The sequence below is a fragment of the Leucoraja erinacea genome, chromosome 7, assembly GCF_028641065.1.
Source record: "Leucoraja erinacea ecotype New England chromosome 7, Leri_hhj_1, whole genome shotgun sequence".
Classification (NCBI taxonomy): Eukaryota; Metazoa; Chordata; class Chondrichthyes; order Rajiformes; family Rajidae; genus Leucoraja; species Leucoraja erinaceus.
The window spans coordinates 4,027,042-4,046,881 of record NC_073383.1 but is presented as its reverse complement, the minus strand read 5'-3'; the positions used below and the strand labels follow the sequence as shown (position 1 = coordinate 4,046,881).

The window sequence follows — 19,840 nt, the reverse complement described above, 5'->3', positions numbered from 1 at the left end:
TTCTGGGCACCATGTTATAGGAAATATGTTATTAAGTTGGACAGTGTATTGGAGAGAAGATTTATAAAGATGTTGCCAGGACTAGAGGGTCTGAGCTAAAGGGAGAGGTTGAGCAGGCTGGGTCTCTATTTCTTGGAGTGCAGGAGGCTGAGGGATGACCTTATAGAGGTGGATAAGACCAAGAAAGGAATACAGCAGATCGGTAAGATGCACAGAGTCTCTTGCACAGAGTAGGTGAATCAAGGACCAGAGGACGTAGGTTTAAGGTGAAGGGGAAAAGATTTAATAGGAATCTGAGGGGTACATTTTTCACACAAAGGGTGGTATGGAACAAGCTGCCAGAGGAGGTAGTTGAGGCTGGGACTGTCCCAACGTTTAAGAAACAGTTAGACAGGTACATGATTTGGTGGGATATGACAGCTTTGGTGGGGTAGGACAGCTTTGGTGGGATATGAACCAACACAGGCAGGTGGGACTAGTGTAGCTGGGACATTGTTGGCCGACGTGGGCAAGTTGGGCCGAAGGGCCTGTTTCCACACCGTATCACTCTATGAGTCTATAACTTTATCACATTCTTACGATTAGTACGGGTGTCTGAGGTTATGGGGAGAAGGCAGGAGAATTGGGATTAGGACGGAGAGATAGATTAGCCATGATTGAATGGCAGAGTAGACTTGATGGGCCGAATGGCCTAATTCTACTCCTATCACATACGACCTTATGACTCCATAACTCAATTACTGCTGGGGGAAATCAATGGGTTGAACGCTATCCATGGAAGGAAATGGACGGTTGACATTTTGTGTCTTGACCATTTTCCTTCTGCAGTGTGTTATTTCCACTGTTCCAAACCTCATCACGGCTAATTACCTGAGCCGATGGTGGGCGGTATGGGGACATTCTCTGTGCTCTGTGAGACGGTGAGCATGTGCAGATCCAGGTCGGAAAGCCCCAAGTAGTTGTCGACACGAAAGCTCAGACTGGGGGAATATGCGATTTGGCGGAGTTCGCTTCGCTCCACGTCCCCAATGCCGACGACGAGCGCCACAACTCCAGCTTGTTTCAGCTGCTCCGAGGGCTGCCACACATCATCCTGTGACTTCCTCGACGTGACCAGTAGCAGGATCTGCGAGCTGCCCAAGTGTTTCCTGCCTCCGCCAGATTTGCTGAAGACATTCTTCCTGACAAAGTCCAGCGCAGCCCCGGTCCTCAGCTCGTTCCCACCTTTCTGCCGTAACATTTTGACAGCGGCCAAGGCGTCCTCTGTATTAGTGAGTGCATTCAGTGGGAATTCTACCCTTGTGTCGCCACTGTACTGCACCACTGATATCTGATCTTTGTCCTTTCCAATATCAAAATGAGGGATTAAGTTGACAATAAAGTCACGGATTAAATAGAAATATATTCCCACATGAGAGGAACCATCAATTAGGAAAACAATATCTCGCTTGTGGCCTGCAATATGAAAGAAAGACTCATTATAATCAAGGTAATCCCACAATACAGATTGAGCCGAACATTTTATAAAACCGATGCGCTTCACCGCCACTTAATCCGTTGGGATTTAATGAAGTTCTCGTTTCTTCTTCCTAGTATAGTTTAGTTTAGAGATACAGCGCAGAAACTGGCCCTTTGGCCCACCGAGTCTGCATCAACCAGAGATCCCCGTACACTAACACTATCCTGCACACACCAGGGACAATTTACACTAATACAAAGCCAATTAACCCACAAACCTGTATGTCTTTGGAGTGTGGGAGGAAACCGAAGATCTTGGTGAAAACCTCCGTGGTCACGAGGAGAATGCACAAACTCTGTACAGACAGCACCCGCAGTCGGGATAAATCCTGGATCGCTGCAGCTGCAAGAGCTGTGAGGCAGCAACACCACTGCATCGTCACCGTGCCACTCACAAACGGGGCATCTCTCGATCATTGCGCATTGCTTTTGAAAAGTAGATTTATTCATCTATATTCTGCACTCAAGCATGTAAAAAAACAACAGTGTGGCACCCTTAAACTATCTCCTTCTTCAACGGCAGTTGCTGCTCTCTTTAGTCCTTCATTACTGATAAAATAAGAACTCTTAGTCTTTGGAGCAATTGATGTTATTTTTGGTGGGTAAAGAGCCTTCCAGTGTGGAAACAGGCCCTCCGGACCAACTTGCCCACACCGACCATCATACCCCATCTACACTAATCCACCTGCCTGCATTTGGCCCATATCCCTCTAAAACTGTCCTACCCATGTACCTGTCTAAATGTTTCTGAAACGTTGTGATAGTCAACTACCTCCTCCAGCTGTTTCTAAAAGAAAGAGATCCAATTCTTTCAAACCAGTCTCCACTGTCATTGAATTATTACAGTGGTACTCAGGGGATTATAAATGTTCTCTCTCTCTCTTCCACTTTTAATTAGCTCATCATCATCTACACAGACGGTTGTTCTTACTCATTCACTATGAATGTATTTATTTCTTTCGGACTGAAGTCAGCCACCAACTCAGTCACTGTCATTGAGGCCAGGCCTACATCTGCCAAGGACAAGAAGGCTCTGCAGAGAGTAGTGCGTTCGGCCATTGGGAACTTCACTCGCCCCCCTGCAGGAACTATACATCAGGAGGTGCAACTCCAGAGCCAACAATATCATGGGAGACCCCTTCCACCCCTGCAACGGACTGTTCCAGCTGCTACAGTCAGGCAAACGCCTCCGTTGCCATGCGGTGAGAACGGAGAGGTTGAGAGAGAGTTTCTTCCCAGAGGCCATTCTGACTGTAAACGCCTATCTCACCAGGGACTAACTCTACTGAATGTTTTTCCTTCCATTATTTATTATGTAAAAGAATATGTGTGTTTATGATTGTGTTTATAGTTTGTTTGGTTGTTTGGTTGTTTGTCTTTTAGCACAGACGTCCGCGAGCATTGCCACTTTCAATTCACTGCACATCTCGTATGTGCATGTGACAAGTAAACTTGACTTGACTTGACTTGACATTACTTCTTTCAAGCACCCATGAAATTGTTTTCAAGCCCTTATCTCCTGAAGAAGGCAACAGATGTTGCTGTGGAAAACTATCAACGCAAAGCTGCAGTTTTTCACCATATTACACTGCAGTTTATCGGAGACAGAATGTAATGCCAACACAAATCTCCCGACCTCCCGGTTGCCAAACACGTGTTGGAAAGAACAGCAGATGCTGGTTTAAATCGAAGATAGACACAAACTGCTGGAGTAACTCAACGGGACAGGCAGCTTCTCTGGAGCGAACGAACGGATGATATTTTGGGTTGAGACCCTTCTTCAGACTTATCTTTAATTTTAATTTGAACTTTAACTCCCCTTTCCATTCCCATGCTGACCTTTCTGTCCTGGGCCTCCTCCATTGTCACATTGTGGCTAAACGCAAATTGGAGGAACAGCATCTCATATTTCGCTTGGGCAGCTAACACCCCAGTGGTATGAATATTGAAGAGAGGCACTAAATGCTAGAGTAACTTAGCAGGACAGGCAGCATCTCTGCAGAGAAGGAACGGTGTGTTTCAGGTGGAGACTGTCAATGAATCTTGATTTCTCTAACTTCAAGTATTCCCTGCACTCCCTCTCTCTCCATCCATCCAACACCTTAGTCGCACCAGCTTCACATTCTCATCTAGCAAACAGCTATGGCCTATATCCTTATCATCATTAGTTTTTTATATATTTTTAATTTATTTGTTCTGCATCTCTCTACATCACTATCTATGTCTCTTGGTTTCCCTTTCCCCTGACTCTCAATCAGGGGAAAGGGTCTTAAAGATAGCAGAGTCAAGGGATATGGGGAGAAGGCAGGAACGGGGTATTGATTGGGGATGATCATCCATGATCATATTGAATAACGGTGCTGGATCGAAGGCCGAATGGCCTACTCCTGCACCTATTGTCTATTGTCTATTGACCCAAAACATCACCCACTCTTACTCTCCATAGATGCTGCCTGTCCCGCTGAGTTACTCCAGCACTTTGTGTCTATCTTCGGTATAAACCAGCATTGCAGTTCCTTCTGACTCAATTAGTTATTTTTTGCATTTAGCACTGCAAGGCAGCTAACAGAAATGTATTCAGACATACCTTCAGTAACACCACGTGGCATTGTAATAAATTTAATGATCAGCGTTGTCAAGGGCTGCAGCAATTGTTCTTGGATCTCGGGAAGTGACTTGAAATCTTGGGCTTCAAACAGGAGATTGGGAGAATAGACAATCTCTTGTAACTCCTGTCTGTCAGAATCTGGGACGCCTATGACAAAAGTGACAATGGCAGCTCTCTTCAGTGTATCTGCTGCCTCCTTGACATCATCCATTGATTTTGAGCAAGTGAGGAGCACCAGGATCTGTGGTGTGTCATCAGCTCGCCTACGTCCAGCGGCCGTGGTGAAGATCTCCTCGACGACGTGCTTCATCGCGGCCCCCGTGTTCACCGCGCTTCCGCCTGCCGGCCTCAGTCTCTGCACGGCAGCCAGAAGGTCACCTTTGTCTGTGTAAGCATCCAGCGGAAACTCTACCCTTGCCTTCTCGCTGTACTGCACCACCGCTACACGGTTCCTGTCCTCCCCGATGTTGAGCTGTTTAATTATGCTGTAGAGGAACTCTCGGATGGAATCAAATGAAGCAGCAGCTCTCCACGAGTCTTCGATCAAGAACACAATGTCTCGTTCCTGGGTCTCACCATTTTCTACCAAGGAAACAGTTATTAGCTTTGCACTAAATTCTTAAAAAGGTATTGCTGAAACTACCTTTTTTGTTTGCTCCCTTCCCTCTACTAGGTTTTGGAATCATGCCTTATAAAATATAAATTTTATATTACCACCCCAGCAACAGGCTGTTCCAGCTGCTACGGTCAGGCAAACGCCTCCGCTGTCATGCTGTGAGGATGAGACAGAGTTCCTTCCCACCGGCCATCAGGACTGTAAACTCTTATCTCACCGGGGACTAATTTACTGTTGTGTTGTGTCTTTTTTCAAATAGCTTTTTTTTTTAAATTATGTAAATAAGAAATGCATTCTTGAAATTTTTAATTTTTAATTGTTAATTGGTCTTTTTAAGTATTTATTGCTCTCAGGTAGTGTCCACAGTGTATTCTATGTATTTTCTGTCTGTGTTCATTTTGAATCTGTGGGTTTGTTGGTTGGGGACTTCTGGACATCTGAATTTCCCTGAGGGGATCAATGAAGTATTTATTATTATTATTATTATTATTATTATTATTATTACTGATTCTGTTCTATTCTGTTCTGTAGTTTTTTTTTTGCAAATCCACAGGCATTGCCACTTTCATTTCACTGCACATCTTGTATGCGTATGTGACAAATAAAGTTGACGACTTTAAATTCCATCAACCTGCCAGGGTGAATGCTGGATGAGGGATGAACCCCTACCTGCCTTTTGGACATAACTTAGGCTGAAGTAGCTCGGATACAAGAAAAAAAATAGTGTATCCATGCAAGTGATAGTGAGCAGCCACACTTCTCCATATTGCATTGGGCCATTCGTCAATGCAATGGGCAAAAAGGGATACTAGGTGAGTTCAATGGTCAACAATGCCCATAGCCACTCGAGGTCGATCTCCAGGAACAGAATGCAATAGAAGAGAAATAAGTGCATTTAACAAAGTAATTCAGGTGGCCTTAAAATATCTATAATTCCAACACAACATGGTTATTCGGTGAACATACTGAGGAGGAATTTCTTTAGTCAGAGGGTGGTGAATCTGTGGAATTCTTTGCCACAGAAGGCGGTGGAAGCCAAGTCAATGGATATTTTTAAGGCAGAGATAGATAGATTCTTGATTAGTACGGGTGTCGGGGGTTATGGGGAGAAAGCAGGAGAATGAGGTTAGGAGGGAGAGATAGATCAGCCTCGAATGAATGGCGGAGTAGACTTGATGGGCCGAATGGCCTAGTTCTGCTCCTATCATTTATGAACTTAAGAACAATGGGGTTAGGAGGGAGAGATAGATCAGCCATGATTGAATGGCGGAGTGGATTTGATGGGCTGAAATGGTCTAATTCTGCTCCTATCACATGACATTTATGAACATTCCATCCATTAAAAATGAATTCTCTTCAAATTTACGGGTGCCCATCAACCCATTCATAGCCTATTCTTAAGAAGGTAGTGAGGTACAAGGTAGGAGGGGAATATTACACCACTTCTCTCATAAACCACTTTTCCAGAAAATTTCAATATTAATGGTGTGTTTGTGTTATTAATATGCCGCTCAGTGCATCTTGGTGACTGTTCCTATACTATGTCTTCTTTTAATTAGTCTATTGTTCCTTGTGCTACTTTAGTGAGCTGCTAATTAGTGATGGACTCGTAAAGTTAAAGAGGCAGACAAGAGAACAAGAGGCCCTTCAGCCCAACTCATTCATACCAACCAAAATGCCCCATCTAAGTTTGCCACCGTTTGGCCCATAACCCTCTAAACCTTCGCCAACTATGTAACTATCCAAATGTCTTTTAAATGTTGACATTTTACCTGCCTCAGCTACTTCTTCTCGCAGCTCATTCCATGTACCCGACGTTCCATGTAAATCTTTGTCCACTCACGCCAAACCCCTCCAGATCTTTATTCTCGTTCACTCATCTCAGGTCCACCCATGTAGCCTCTTCAGTGAAGTCATCTTGGCTACTGCCATGTTGTTCTCATCAATAAAGCACCACCCTGCCCTCTTTTACCACCCCCCTGCCCTAGGTCCCAACGCAGGACCGAACCATGGAACATGAAGCAGCCAGCCCTGATCTTCCCATAGCCAGGTTTCTGTAATGGCTATATTGTTCCACACATACCAATGCAGGCCCTGAGTTCATCATCCCTACCTGTCCATGGGTTCTCGTCTTGAAGTAAATGCAACTTAATCCAACCACCTTTCCCTGCTCCCTGCTATATTCTTGCCTTTCCTGTCTACTGAACCTGCCATTGTTTACTATCGGTGGGAGGGGAGGGGGGGGGGGGGGGGGGAGCGTTAGATCGAGTGGACAATAGAGGACCTGGCATTGGTGGACTGCTGGGGTGGGGGGTGAGAACAAGGGTGGATCTTGTTTATGTGGTGTCCATTTGCATACCTTGGGCATGCAAGCAAAACATTTCATGTGACTTGTCACGTGACAATAAAGTATTCATTCATTCACTCAATCATTCATTCACATTCACTCATTCATTATTCATTCATTCACTAATTCATTCATCCATTCACTCATTCACTCATTCATACTTTCATTCACTCATTCACTCATTCATTCACTCATTCATTCACTCATTCATTCATTCATGCATTCACTAATTCATTCATCCATTCACCCATGCATTCACTCATTCACTCATCCATTCATCATTCACTCATACATTCACTCATACATTCATTCAATCTATCATTCACTCATGCATTCACTCAAACACTCATTCATTCATTCACTCACTCATTCATTCATTCACTCAATCCAGACTCTCACCTGCATCACTCATGCATTGGGTCCCCATTCCCCTGCTAATCTAATTTAACTCCTCCAGATTAACACTAGCAAATCTGCCCACCTCGATACTGCCCCGGACTTGTTCTTCTGATGCAATCCTCCCCTCTTGTACAGGTCACCTCTACCTCTGCCCGTAAAGAGATCCCAACATTTTTAATCCCTGCTCCCTGCACCATCTCCTGAGCCACGCTTTCATCTGTCCTATCTTCACATTTGTACCCTCCATAGAATGTGGGATACATTGGATCACTGTGCCCATGTCGTTTCTTGTACAAGGTGGGCTTCCCCTTCTCACAAGTTTCGTGGTGTTTTGCACAAGTCGGCTGATTAAATTCTGTTAAAATATCTCCCCAATGGAACACAGCACTGGAGATTTATGAACAATTATTGCTGGGAACTGGAAAACATAGCTAAGTCTAACAACTATCAATGACTCCAAGGGTATACACTTTAAATCGATTTTAATTTGCTGGGGAGGAGAAGGGGGTGGGAGGGGTGGGAGGGGGGTGAAGTAGTGATTTGAACAAAGTTTTCAAAAGAATAGAGAAGCGATAGACACAATATGCTGGAGTAACTCACCGGGACAGGCAGCATCTCTGGAGAGAAGGAATGGGTGATGTTTTGGGTCGAGGCCCAAGTTAATGGGATAAGATCGATGGGTGCAGCAGGTAGAGTTGCAGCCTCACAGTTCTAGCAACTCGGGTTCAAACCTGGGCTCTGCTGCTTACTAGTCTGGGGACTCTGATGTTCTCTCATATCTCAAAAAGATATACAGGTTTCTAGATTGTCGATAGACACAAAATGCTGGAGTAACTCAGCGGGACAGGCGGCATCTCTGGAGAGAAGGAATGGGTGACGTTTCAGGTTGAGACCCTTCTTCAGACTCATCCTCCCTCATTTTCTAGATTGTAGGTTGCCCCCAGTGTGTAGCTCAATGGTCGATTCTGGAGTTGATGGGAATGCGGGGAGAATAACATGGGCTAATATAGCAATGGGTGTTCAACTACTGCCCTGGGCTCAGTAGCTGTAAAAACCAATTTCTGTCCTGTATCTGTCTGTGACTGCAATCCCATGAAAGATAATGCATTCTATTGGCAACAGTATCTATGATTAAAGAACATAACCTACAATTAGAGTCAGGTTTTCATCAAGAGAAGTGATGGAAGGTCAATCATTAACGTTGAAATCTACATTTGGTGTCATTGTTAATCAAATGATATTTAATTAAGTATTGAGTTTAGAAGTTGGGAGGTCATGTTGCAGTTTTGCAAGGCATTGGTGAGACTGCATTTGAAGTATTATGTTCAGTTCTGGGCACCATGTCATAGAAAGGATGTTGTCAAGCTGGAAAGGGTACAGAGAAGATTTACGAGGATGTTGCCAGGACTCGAGGTTCTGAGCTATAGGGAGAGGGAGAGGTTGAGTAGGCTGGGACTCTATTCCTTGGAACACAGAAGGATGAGGGGTGAACTTATAGAGGTGTATACAAAATCACGAGGGAGTCTCTTGCCCAGAACAGATGAATCGATGACCAGAGGACATAGGTTTAATGTTCAGGGGAGTATTTTTCACGCTTAGTGTGGTGGGTGTGTGAAACAAGCTGCATGAGGAGGTAGTTGAGGCTGGGACTATCCCAACGTATAAGAAACAGGTAGACAGGCGCCATGATTGGACAGGTTTGGAGGGATATGGACCAAACGCGGGCAGGTGGGACTAGTGTAGCTGGGACATGTGGGTGAGTTGGGCCGAAGGGCCTGTTTCTGTGCTGTATCACTCTATGACAGGTGGAGACCAAGGATCCTTGTGATGAATCACCCATCATCTTATTCAATGTTTTTAAAAGGGTTTAAGCAATAAGCAGCTTTCTCCTATTGTCTCGCTAAGTATTTAGGGAATATAATTCACAGGCAGTAATTCCTCGTAATACTTATTAATTTGCAGCAACACCAGACATTGTATTAAATTGCAATGTTTAAATTCAGATACCATTGATGCTCTTCAAGGTTGGCAACTCAGAAATGATCCTCACACCATTCAGAGTGGATAAAGGCATCAGCACTGCCTGCTGTATCTCTGGAAGTGAATGAAACTCCTTCACGTGATAAACCAAACTGGGGTTCAAAGCTGCCTCTTGGAGCTGCTGCTTTACTGCGTTCTCAGCTCCAATGGCGATGGTCATCACACCCGATCGCAGCAACGCATCTGATGGTGCTTTGATATCATCCTTTGATCTTCCACCTGTGATGAGAATCAAAAACTGCGGAACACTGTCTTCCTTCCTGCTTCCCGCATCTCTGGTGAAAACATATTTCTGGACATAATTCAGCGCTGCCCCAGTCTTAAGCTGAGTGCCGCCTCTCAGTGTGAGTTTGTTGATTCGAGCGATTAGTTCACCTTTCCGTGAATAGGTGTTTAGAAAAAACTCGGTCTCTGCAATGTCACTGTACTGTACAAGGCCGACCTGCACTCTGTCAGTTCCAATGTCCAGGGTCTGAATTATGCTTTTGATGAACTCACGGATGGCTGGTAGATTTGTGTCTCCCACATTAAATGATCCATCAATTAAGAACACAATGTCTTTCTTGTCAGCTTCTGTTGGAACTAAAAAGGGAATTAGACACAAATATGTATATAAATCAAGAGCAAGATTTGTTCTAAGTGTGACACTATTTGATTAATTGAAATAGCACTTAATTTTCAGTTTTATCATCAAAATCTGAATACTTCTGCTTTAAACTGATGGCACGAGTTTGTAAGTGTAAGAGTTTGGCATGTCATGTTGCAATTATACAAAACCACATTGTAGACAAAAATGCTGGAGAAACTCAGCGTACTGATCAGTGACCCCAGTAATGCATACTGATCAGGTTGTAACTTGAATGCCCAGGAGCGAAGAAGCCTGCAAAAAGTTGTGAACACTGCCCAGTCCATCACTGGCTCAGACCTCCCCACATTCGAAGGGATTTACCGGAGTCGCTGCCTCAAAAAGGCAGCCAGCATCATCAGAGAGCCACACCACCCTGGCCACTCATTTATCTCACTCCTACCATCGGGAAGAAGGTACAGAAGCCTGAAAACTGAAACGCCAGGTTCAGGAACAGCTTCTTCCCTGCAGCCATTCGGCTATTAAACACTAAACCTCAAATAATCTCTGAACTACATAGACTATTGTTGTTATTATTGCATTATTATTGTTTGGTTTTTGTGTGTATGGATTTTTGCGGATGTGTGTGCATATCTATATTACTAAAAGTCTGATCTTGACCACTTCCTGTTGTTCTGTATATTGATTTTAGAAAAAATGCTGCGACTTACGGCTGTGAATTTTGGCCATCTTACCCAATCCCACTCTGCTGCGCAGGACAAGAGGATTTTTCCCATCGACGAAAAATAAAAGAGTTAACAGTGTTTAAAAAATGTTGAGATTCTCTCTCCTGAAGGCCACGCCTCTTCAGTAGGGACTATAAAACCCGGAATTGTTCAGTGCTTCAGTCAGGTTCTGCAAGATGGGAGAGCGAGATGGTCACATCTCTCAGTCTGAGCTGTGAATAAAACTGAACACATGTCCACTAAACTGTGGTCTTACTGACCTTGAGTGCCCTTAATGTGGTTTGAAAATGAAAAATTGGTTGGTTTGAAAAAGCACAGCAAATGGTTGTTGGTGGTGGTGGTGGATGGTTTGAAATAAAAGCACAGCAAATGGTTGTTGGTGGTGCTGGTTGGTTTGAAATTAAAAAAATGATTAAAAGACTAAGCTTGACAACTTCCTGTTTGCTATGTATATTGATTTTAGATAAAACACTACCACTTAGCCTGTGATTTTTGGCTATCTTACTCAGTCCCCCTGTACTCATCAGGTGCAGAGGATTCTTCCCATCAATGAAAAATACAAGTGTTAATAGTGTTTATAAAATGTTGAGAATCTCTCCTGTCAATCATGTAATGAAGGCCACGCCCCTTCCGGTGGGAGGGGGAGGGATTATAAATCTCAGAAATGTGGGTGTGGCTCAGTCTCTGCAAGATGGCGGAGGGAGAGGTCATGACTCTGTCTGAGCTGCGAATCAAGTGAACACACTGAATGTCTACTGAACTGTGGGTGGTATTTATGCGGTGAATTTATGGAATTCCCTGCCACAGAGGGCAGTGGAGGCCAAGTCACTGGATGGATTTAAGAGAGAGTTAGATAGAGCTCAAGGGGCTAGTGGAGTCAAGGGATATGGGGAGAAGGCAGGCCCGGGTTATTGATAGGGGACGATCAGCCATTATCACAATGAATGGCGGTGCTGGCTTGAGGGGCCGAATGGCTTCCTCCTGCATCTATTTTCTATGTTTCTATGCTTCTATGATGTTCTGTGGTGTATTGTGTGGCTTTATGGTGGGTTTATGGTGGTTTCACCCTGCTTGAAATGGTATGAAACTGCACTTGAATTTGGTGGCTTTGCACCCTGCTTGAAGTGGCATGAAACTGCACTTGAATTTGGTAGCCTTGCACCCTGCTTGAAGTGGTATGAAACTGCACTTGAATTTGGTGGACTTGCACCCTGCTTGAAGTGGTATGAAACTGCACTTGAATTCGGTGGCCGTGCACCCTGCTTGAAATGAAATTTCAAGGAATAGCCGTCAGTCAACTGACAGCCCACCAGCCATGAGTGAGCTGCCAGCACATCAGGCTTGAGTGACTGAGCTGCCACCAAGAATCCATTTGTCCCACAATGTCCATATTAGCCCTCTGGAAACCAGTCCCTTCAGCCCACAACACCCATACTAGCGCTCCAGAAAGCCCCCCCCCCCCCCCACCACTGGCCACCAATATTGGAATTAGTGGAGAGGTGGAATATTGTTTTGGGGGACCCAGCCCTCCCATGTGAACATGGGACCCAACGGGTCCCACTTAGTCTAGTGTGTATATATGTGTATATATGTATAGGAAGGAACTGCAGATGCTGGTTTAAATCAAAGATAGACACAAAAGGCTGTAGTAACTCAGCGGGACAGGTAGCATCTCTGGAGAGAAGGAATGGGTTACGTTTCGACTCATCTTCCCTCACTTTCTAGATTGTAGGATGCCCCCAGTACGTACCTCAATGATCGATTCTGGAGTTGATGGCAATGCGAGGGGAATAAAATGGGCTAGTGTAGCGATGGATGCTCAATGATTGGCATGGGTTCACGAGCTGTAGAACCGGTTTCTCTCCTGTATCTGTCTATGACTGCAATCCCAGGAGAGAGAAAGCTTCTCCAGAGATGCTGCCTGTCCCGCTGAATTACTGCAGCATTTTGTGTCTACCTCTGTATACAGTATGTGTATGTGTATACAGGCTCAGTGGGTGGTATTTGAAGAAGATGCACTAGTTGCATTTAAAAGACTTTAGACAGGCATATGGAGATGCAGAGAATAGTCTCCTTCTGAAGAAGGGTCTCGTCCCGAAACGTCACCCATTCCTTCTCTCCAGAGATGCTGCGTGACCCGCTGAGTTACTCCAGCTTTTAGTGTCTATCTTTGGTTTAAACCGGCATCTGCAGTTCCTTCCTACACATCAGGACAATGAAATTCACTGGGACATTAAAATTGAAATTCACTGCGCTGTTGGAGGTATGAGGAGAGATTGGACCACCGAGGTGTGTTTTCACCAGGATGTGTGAGGCTGAGAGGTATACAAAATTATGAGGGGCATACACAGAATAAATTGAATCTTTTTTCTCAGGATAGGGGATCTGGAACTAAAGGCTTAAGGTGAGAAGCAAAACATGCAAAGGAGGTCTGAAGGGTAAATGTTTCACACGGTGGATCTCTGGAACAAGTTGACAGAGGAAGTAGTGGAGGCAGATAGAGTTAGGACATTGAAAAGGCTTTGGGACAAATACTTGGATAAGATAAGAGTCAAAGGATACAGGTGCAATGCGGGCAAATGGAGTCAGGGTAGGTGCCACGGTGGCGCAGCGGTAGAATTGTTGCCTTATAGTAGGTATGTTACAAAACCTACCTGAATCGTCATTGAGAATCTGCCCCACACCGTGTCCGCGATTTTGGCGCTGATAGAGGGGGCGGGTTTAAAACGCGATTTTTACTAGGCTGTTGCAATCGAAAATGTTCAGCCTAGTAAATCATTAACAAAAAATCGCTGAAAGACCCCGTCGCAAAAGGTATTATTAGTTTTTATGGCTTTGTATAATAGTTATAGTAGCTTAAAAATCACTCTCTCAACCCGCAACCTCTCGCAGCCCCAGGGTTTTATAAAGCAAACAATTAAAGGTATGTACCTTATTTTTACATTAAAAGGGGCTTCTTAAGAACCCTGTAAATAAAGTTTTCTATAGCGAGTAGCTCATTTTGGGCTCTTTATATCCCGCAGTATTTTTCTGGGCATTTGAGGGCACAAATCCAGCGCAATGTGAACGTTCTAAACCAGCGCCTTCTCAGGAACCCACTAGAAATGCATTTCGTTGTCTCTGTACTGTACACTGACAATGACAATTAAAATTGAATCTGAATCTGAATCTGAAAGCCGATTTAAAATGGACTTTAATTTACAGCAATTGAACACTAAATTCCTTCCATTTGGCCTATAAATTGATGTAAATTAGATTTAAAAATCATGTTTTATTTTTGTGAATATTATTTGGACACTTAGGCTATTTAAAAATGTTAATCATTTATTAAGAAATGGATAGACGTTTAGATCTAGTAATTGAAGTTTGAAATTAGCTACAATTGGGTAACTAACTAATTATATGCTTTAATTTCAGGTCATCCAAGTAAGATTATTTTATATTTGTTTCAGAATGGTTCAATCTATGATAACTGAAAATTTCATTCAGTTCTCTTAATTTTTAAGAAGGTTATGGGCTTTTGACTGACCACGATCACAGCTTTTTTGTTATGTCCATAGAAAATCAATAGGGAACAAGATGCTAATTTCCGAGTATGAAAATGGCCATAACTTTTTTATTACTTGAGATATGAAAGTGAATTAGGTGCCAAATTAAACTTATTGTTATGCTTTATCTGATGGGATAAATTGCAGACTTGATTTTTTAAATCTCAAAATTTTGTAACATTGCTATTTATAGTGTTTGCAGCACCGGGTTCCATCCCTCCGCTAAATTTGTACGTTCTCCCGGTGACCTGCGTGGGTTTTCTTCGAGATCTTTGATTTCCTCCCACACTCCAAAGATGTACAGTCTTGTAGGTTAATTGGCTTGGTATAAATGTAAATTGGCCCTGGTATGTGTAGGATAGTGTTCACCTGCGGGGATCGCTGAAACGGTGGACAGAATGGCCTGTTTCTGGGCTGTATCTTTGAATTAAACTAGATAGGCATTATGATCAGCACATAAACGCGAGTTGAAAGGACCGATTTATGTGCTGTAGCTTTCAATAATTCTATGTGTTTTGTATTCAGTACATTTGTAATGCGCATCACTACACCAGCAGTGCAAGTATGTCACCAGTTCTGGCAAGGTTGACCATATTAGATTGTGGTAGTACTATTTAAAACTGTCAAAAAGGAAAAAACTTTGATAGATGTGGCAAATGGGTCACCGAAATAGGATTGGCCATGAAAACAAACATTCTTTTACACTTCAAACAGTCTTTTTCTTGCAAAGACGGAAAATAGAACATAGAACGATATTGTCCCTTCCCCCGTTCCCTTCCCATTCCCACACTGACCTTTCTGTCCTGGCCTCGTCCATCATCTGAGTGAGGCCAAATGCAAATTGGAGGAACAGCACCTCATATTTCGCTTGAGCAGCTTACAACACAGCGATATGAACATTGATTTCTCTAACTTCAAGTAATCCTTGCATCCCCTCTCAATCCATCCCCCCTCCCCAATCCAAGTCTCACTGACTTCAGTCATCTTCAGTTGAGTCTCATTGCCTGAAACTCATTTTCACCTATCCCACAGCTAACAATGGCCGGTTTATTTCATCATCATAACTTTTTTGCACGTCTATTATTCATTTCTTCTATATCTCTCTATATCACCATCTATACCTCTTGTTTCCCTTTCCCCTGACTGAAGAAGGTTCTCGAACACGAAACGTCACCTATTCCTTTTCTCCAGAGATGCTGCCTGGCCCGCTGATTTGCTCCAGCTTTTTGTGTCCATCTTCTGATCAATGCTTTGTTTTTCTCTCTCATGGCATCAAATAATCACGCTGGTCTTTTGTGGTCGCATGGGTCCAACCTAGTAGGAGGCCTCACAGTTTGATCAACCTGATGGGCCACGTGTGGCTACTGGACCTCAGATGACAGACCCTGATACCCCACTTTTGCCTCAGAAAGTGCGAGATTTGTACAGCCACAAATAGGCACTTCCGCTCACTATGTCCTTGACAAACCCACTTTCCTAAAAGAGGTAAATAAATCTCCACGACTTGGCTATTTAAGTGCTTGGCTAATGGTCATGTCCCACTTGGCAATTTTTTAGGCAACTGCCGGCGACTGTCATAGTCATAGAAGGTCGCCGAAAAACCCGCGACAACCTACGTCATCCTGGCGAGAACCTACGACAGCACCCACGTCAGGAGAAGTCAAGCTACGATCATCGGCGTCAAACTCACTGTCGCAGAAATGTTTTCAACATGTTGAAAATTTAACGGCGACCAGAACGACGCTACGACTTTTTGCACGACTGAGGCGACCACCAGCGAACATGTGGCGACAAACTAGTCGCCTGTAGTTGCCTAAAAAATTGCATAAATGGGACAGGCCCATACATGTTTGTTAAAGATAGAAATTCCATCTAATTCCACCAGCTTCTCTGGCAGCGAGTTCTAGCTACACACTGTAAAATTATTACCCTTCAAGATGTCTTTAAAACTCTTTCCTCTCACCTGATGCCACCAGTTTGATTTTGATACCCCTTCCATGGGAAAAAGATTCTGAATTTGTCCCCTAACTGTGCCTACTATCTTTTTATATACAGTACCTCTTATATACATTTTATATACAGCACCTCTGAACAGGTCACACCACCGCCTCCGTTATTCCAGGGAAAACTAGTCCAGCCTATCTAAGCTTTTCTTTAACAGATGTCTTCCACTTCCGACAAGCTCCTGGTGAATGTCCTTGCCACCTCTCCAGTGCTGTTCCATATTCTCTAGTGGCCAGAGCTTCACCATTGCTCCTCGTGCAATTTTGTAAAATTACAAGATAATGTTCTGACTTTAATACTCTGACCTAAGAAAGCAAATGTCCTCTTCACCGGCCAATCCACCTGAATGGCACTCTGCTGTCAAAAGCCTGTTCACTCTGTTTAAATGTCCTTAAGGACCAGAAAGCTTTAAATCAGTTAAATAGATTTTAATAATGTAAAATAAAGCAAGCCATCTGCCTTTACATACCTTTTCCATGCAAGTGGTTAAATTTTTTCAAGCCAGCAGAATCCAGATGGGAAGTAAGGTCATAAGGTCATAAAGGATAGTTGAATTAGGCCACTCGGCCCATCAAGTCTACTCTGCCATTCAATCATGGCTGATCTATCTCTCCCTCCTAACCCCATTCTCCTCTCCCCATCACCACCGACACCCGTACTAATCAAGTATCTATCTATCACTGCCTAAAAAATATCCACTAACGTGGCTTCCACAGCCTTCTGTGGCAAAGAATTCAACAGATTCACCACCCTCTGACTAAAGAAATTTCTCCTCATCTTCCTGAAAGAACGTCCTTTAATTCTGAGGCTATAACCTCTTGTCCGAGACTCTCCCACTAATGGAAATATCTCATATCTCTTCACATGCACTCTATTCAAGCCTTTCACTATTCAGTAAGTTTCAATGAGGTACCCCCCAATTCTTCTAAACTCCAGCGAGTACAGGCCCAGTGTCGATCAACGGTCATCATAGGTTAACCTATTCATTCTTGGGTATATCTAGCTCCACAGTTCAGTCTAACTAGACTCTGAGCTTGGACTCAGGGTTGAGCATAGCAGTGGAGTTGGCATAGACACAAAATGCTGGAGTAACTCAGCGGGACAGGCAGCATCTCTCGAGAGAAGGAATGGGTGACGTTCCTGGTCGAGACCCTTCTTCAGACTGAGAGTCCGGGGAGAGGGATACAAGAGATATGGAAGGGTACAAAGCACATATAAGGTGTGAAAAGAACAGATCAAAGCAGACAATGCTCAAGGAAATGTAGAGTCGTTCATTGTTGGCTGAGGGGGAGGTGACAACGAGGCATGCAAACAGTAAAATTAATCAGGAGGACCCTTCTTCAGACTGAGAGGCAGGGGAGAGGGAGTCTAGAGATAAGGAGGGGTAAGGTGTGAAAACGACAAATCAAAGCAGATGATGGTCACAAAAATGTAGAATAGTTGATTGTTAGCTGACGGGAGGTGACCAGGGTGTATACAATCAGTAAAATTAACGAGAGTGGGGGAGGGGCAGAGAGAGAGAGAGAGGGAAAGCAAGGGTTACTTGAGGTTAGGTACATCAATATTGACATTGCAGGGTTGTAAGCTGCCCAAGCAAGAAATGAGATGCTGTTCCTCCTATTTGCGTTGTTAGATTCATTGCTGACATAAACGTAAGGAATGCACAGACCTGTGTAATCCTATTAACTGGCAGTTCTCGGCTAGTTAATAAACACGAAAAGATGATGTCACATAAAATAACCATTGGTCCATCTTTGAATAACATTATGACAGATCAGATCCTCTGCTCAGTTCTACATTCCTGTCCTCCCCCCTCAACTCTTGACCTCCATATGTGTAAAACATTAGTCCATCTTGACTTTGAATGATTCCATCTTTCACATCCCTCGGGACAGAAAATTCCAAAGATCCTCTTGAGAGAAACAAAAACGTTTTTATTAACATCTTAAATGGGGCAACACCTTATTCTGTGACCCTTGATTCTGGATTTCCTCACAGAGAGGAAGACCTACCTTGCAAAGCCTCCTCTGGATTTTATGTTTGACAAAGCCACATCTAATTCTTCTAAATTCCAATGAGTATAAGCACACTCTACTCTAACATTCCTCATTAGATATGCCAGGAATCTAGGACTAAACGGAGTGAGCATCTCTAAACTGGATCTAACACATCCCTCCTTAACAAAGGAGACCATAAATATACAGGATATTTCAGCTAATGTCATAGACTTATAGAGTCATAGAGTGATACAGCATAGAAACAGACCTTTCGGCCCAACTTGCTCATACCGACCAACATGTCCCAGCAACACTAGTCCCACCTGTCTGTGTTTGGTCCATATCCCTCCAAACCTGTCCTAAGAATATGTGTGTTATGATTGTGTTTATAAATTGTTTGTTTGTTTTGTTGTTTGTCTTTTGCACAAAAGTCCGCGAGCATTGCCACTTTCATTTCACTGCACATCTCGTATGTGTATGTGACAAATAAACTTGACTTGACTTGACTTGACTTGACTATCCATGTACCTGTCTAACTGTTTCTTAAATGTTGGGATAGACCCAACATCAACTACCTCCTCTGGCAGCTTGTTCCATGCACCCACCACCCTTTGTGTGAAAAAGTGACCCCTCAGATTCCTATTAAATCTTTACCCCTTCACCTTGAACCTGTGTCCTCTAGTCCTCGATTCCCCTGGGCAAGAGATTCTGGGCAAGAGATTCTGTGCATCTACCCGAGTGTCTTGTAGAGTTGTAGCAAATATTCCCTACATTTGTACTTTACTCTGGAACTGATAGCTGAACAAGTGCACTGTCCCAGCCCACTGCCAGAAATAGGACCAAGTTGTCTCCCTCCACTGTGACATGGCTTTCTTTCCAATCAGAGAGCAAAAGTTACCTATCTCTCGGGGATCCAATTATTGTCCGAGTGCTACCGAAGATGGATACAAAATCCTGGAATAACTGAGTGGGGACAGGCAGCATCTCTGGAGAGAAGAAATGGGTGATGTTTCGGGTCGAGACCCTTCTTCAGACTCTCCCGCTGAGTTCCTCCAGCTTTTTGTGTCTATCCTCAGCATAATAATATATGGCCAGCATACAACCCAGCGGTATGAAAATTGATTTATCTAACATAAGTAACCCTTGAATTCCTTCTCTTTCCACCCCTCCCCCAGCCTAGTTCTATGACTAGTTTCACTGTCCTCCTGCTTAGATTTTCTGTTTGTTTGCCTCGTTGTCACCTTCCCCTCCGCTAACAATGAACCATTCTACATTTCCTTGTTCAGCACCTGCTTTGATCGGTCGTTTTCCCACCTTACCCCTCCATATGTTTAAACTCAAGACTCTAGACTCCCTCTCCCCTGACTCTCAGTCTGAAGAAGGGTCTCGACCTGAAACGTCACCCATTTTTTCTCTCCAGAGATGCTGCCTGTCCCGCTGAGTTACTCCAGC

The 19,840-nt window shown here is 43.7% G+C and overlaps 1 protein-coding gene across 1 annotated transcript in view; it reads right to left on the bottom strand.

Moving 5' to 3' along the window:
- The window catches only part of LOC129698547 (collagen alpha-3(VI) chain-like), a 130,244-nt gene that overhangs the window by 8,368 nt on the left and 102,036 nt on the right, over nucleotides 1–19,840 (bottom strand). The window contains exons 6-8 of the mRNA XM_055637626.1: nucleotides 9,496–10,110; nucleotides 4,106–4,708; nucleotides 871–1,455 (exon numbers count right to left, since the gene is read on the bottom strand). Of these exons, the coding sequence (XP_055493601.1) occupies nucleotides 871–1,455; nucleotides 4,106–4,708; nucleotides 9,496–10,110 (1,803 nt within the window). The remainder of the gene's footprint in view (nucleotides 1–870; nucleotides 1,456–4,105; nucleotides 4,709–9,495; nucleotides 10,111–19,840) is intronic.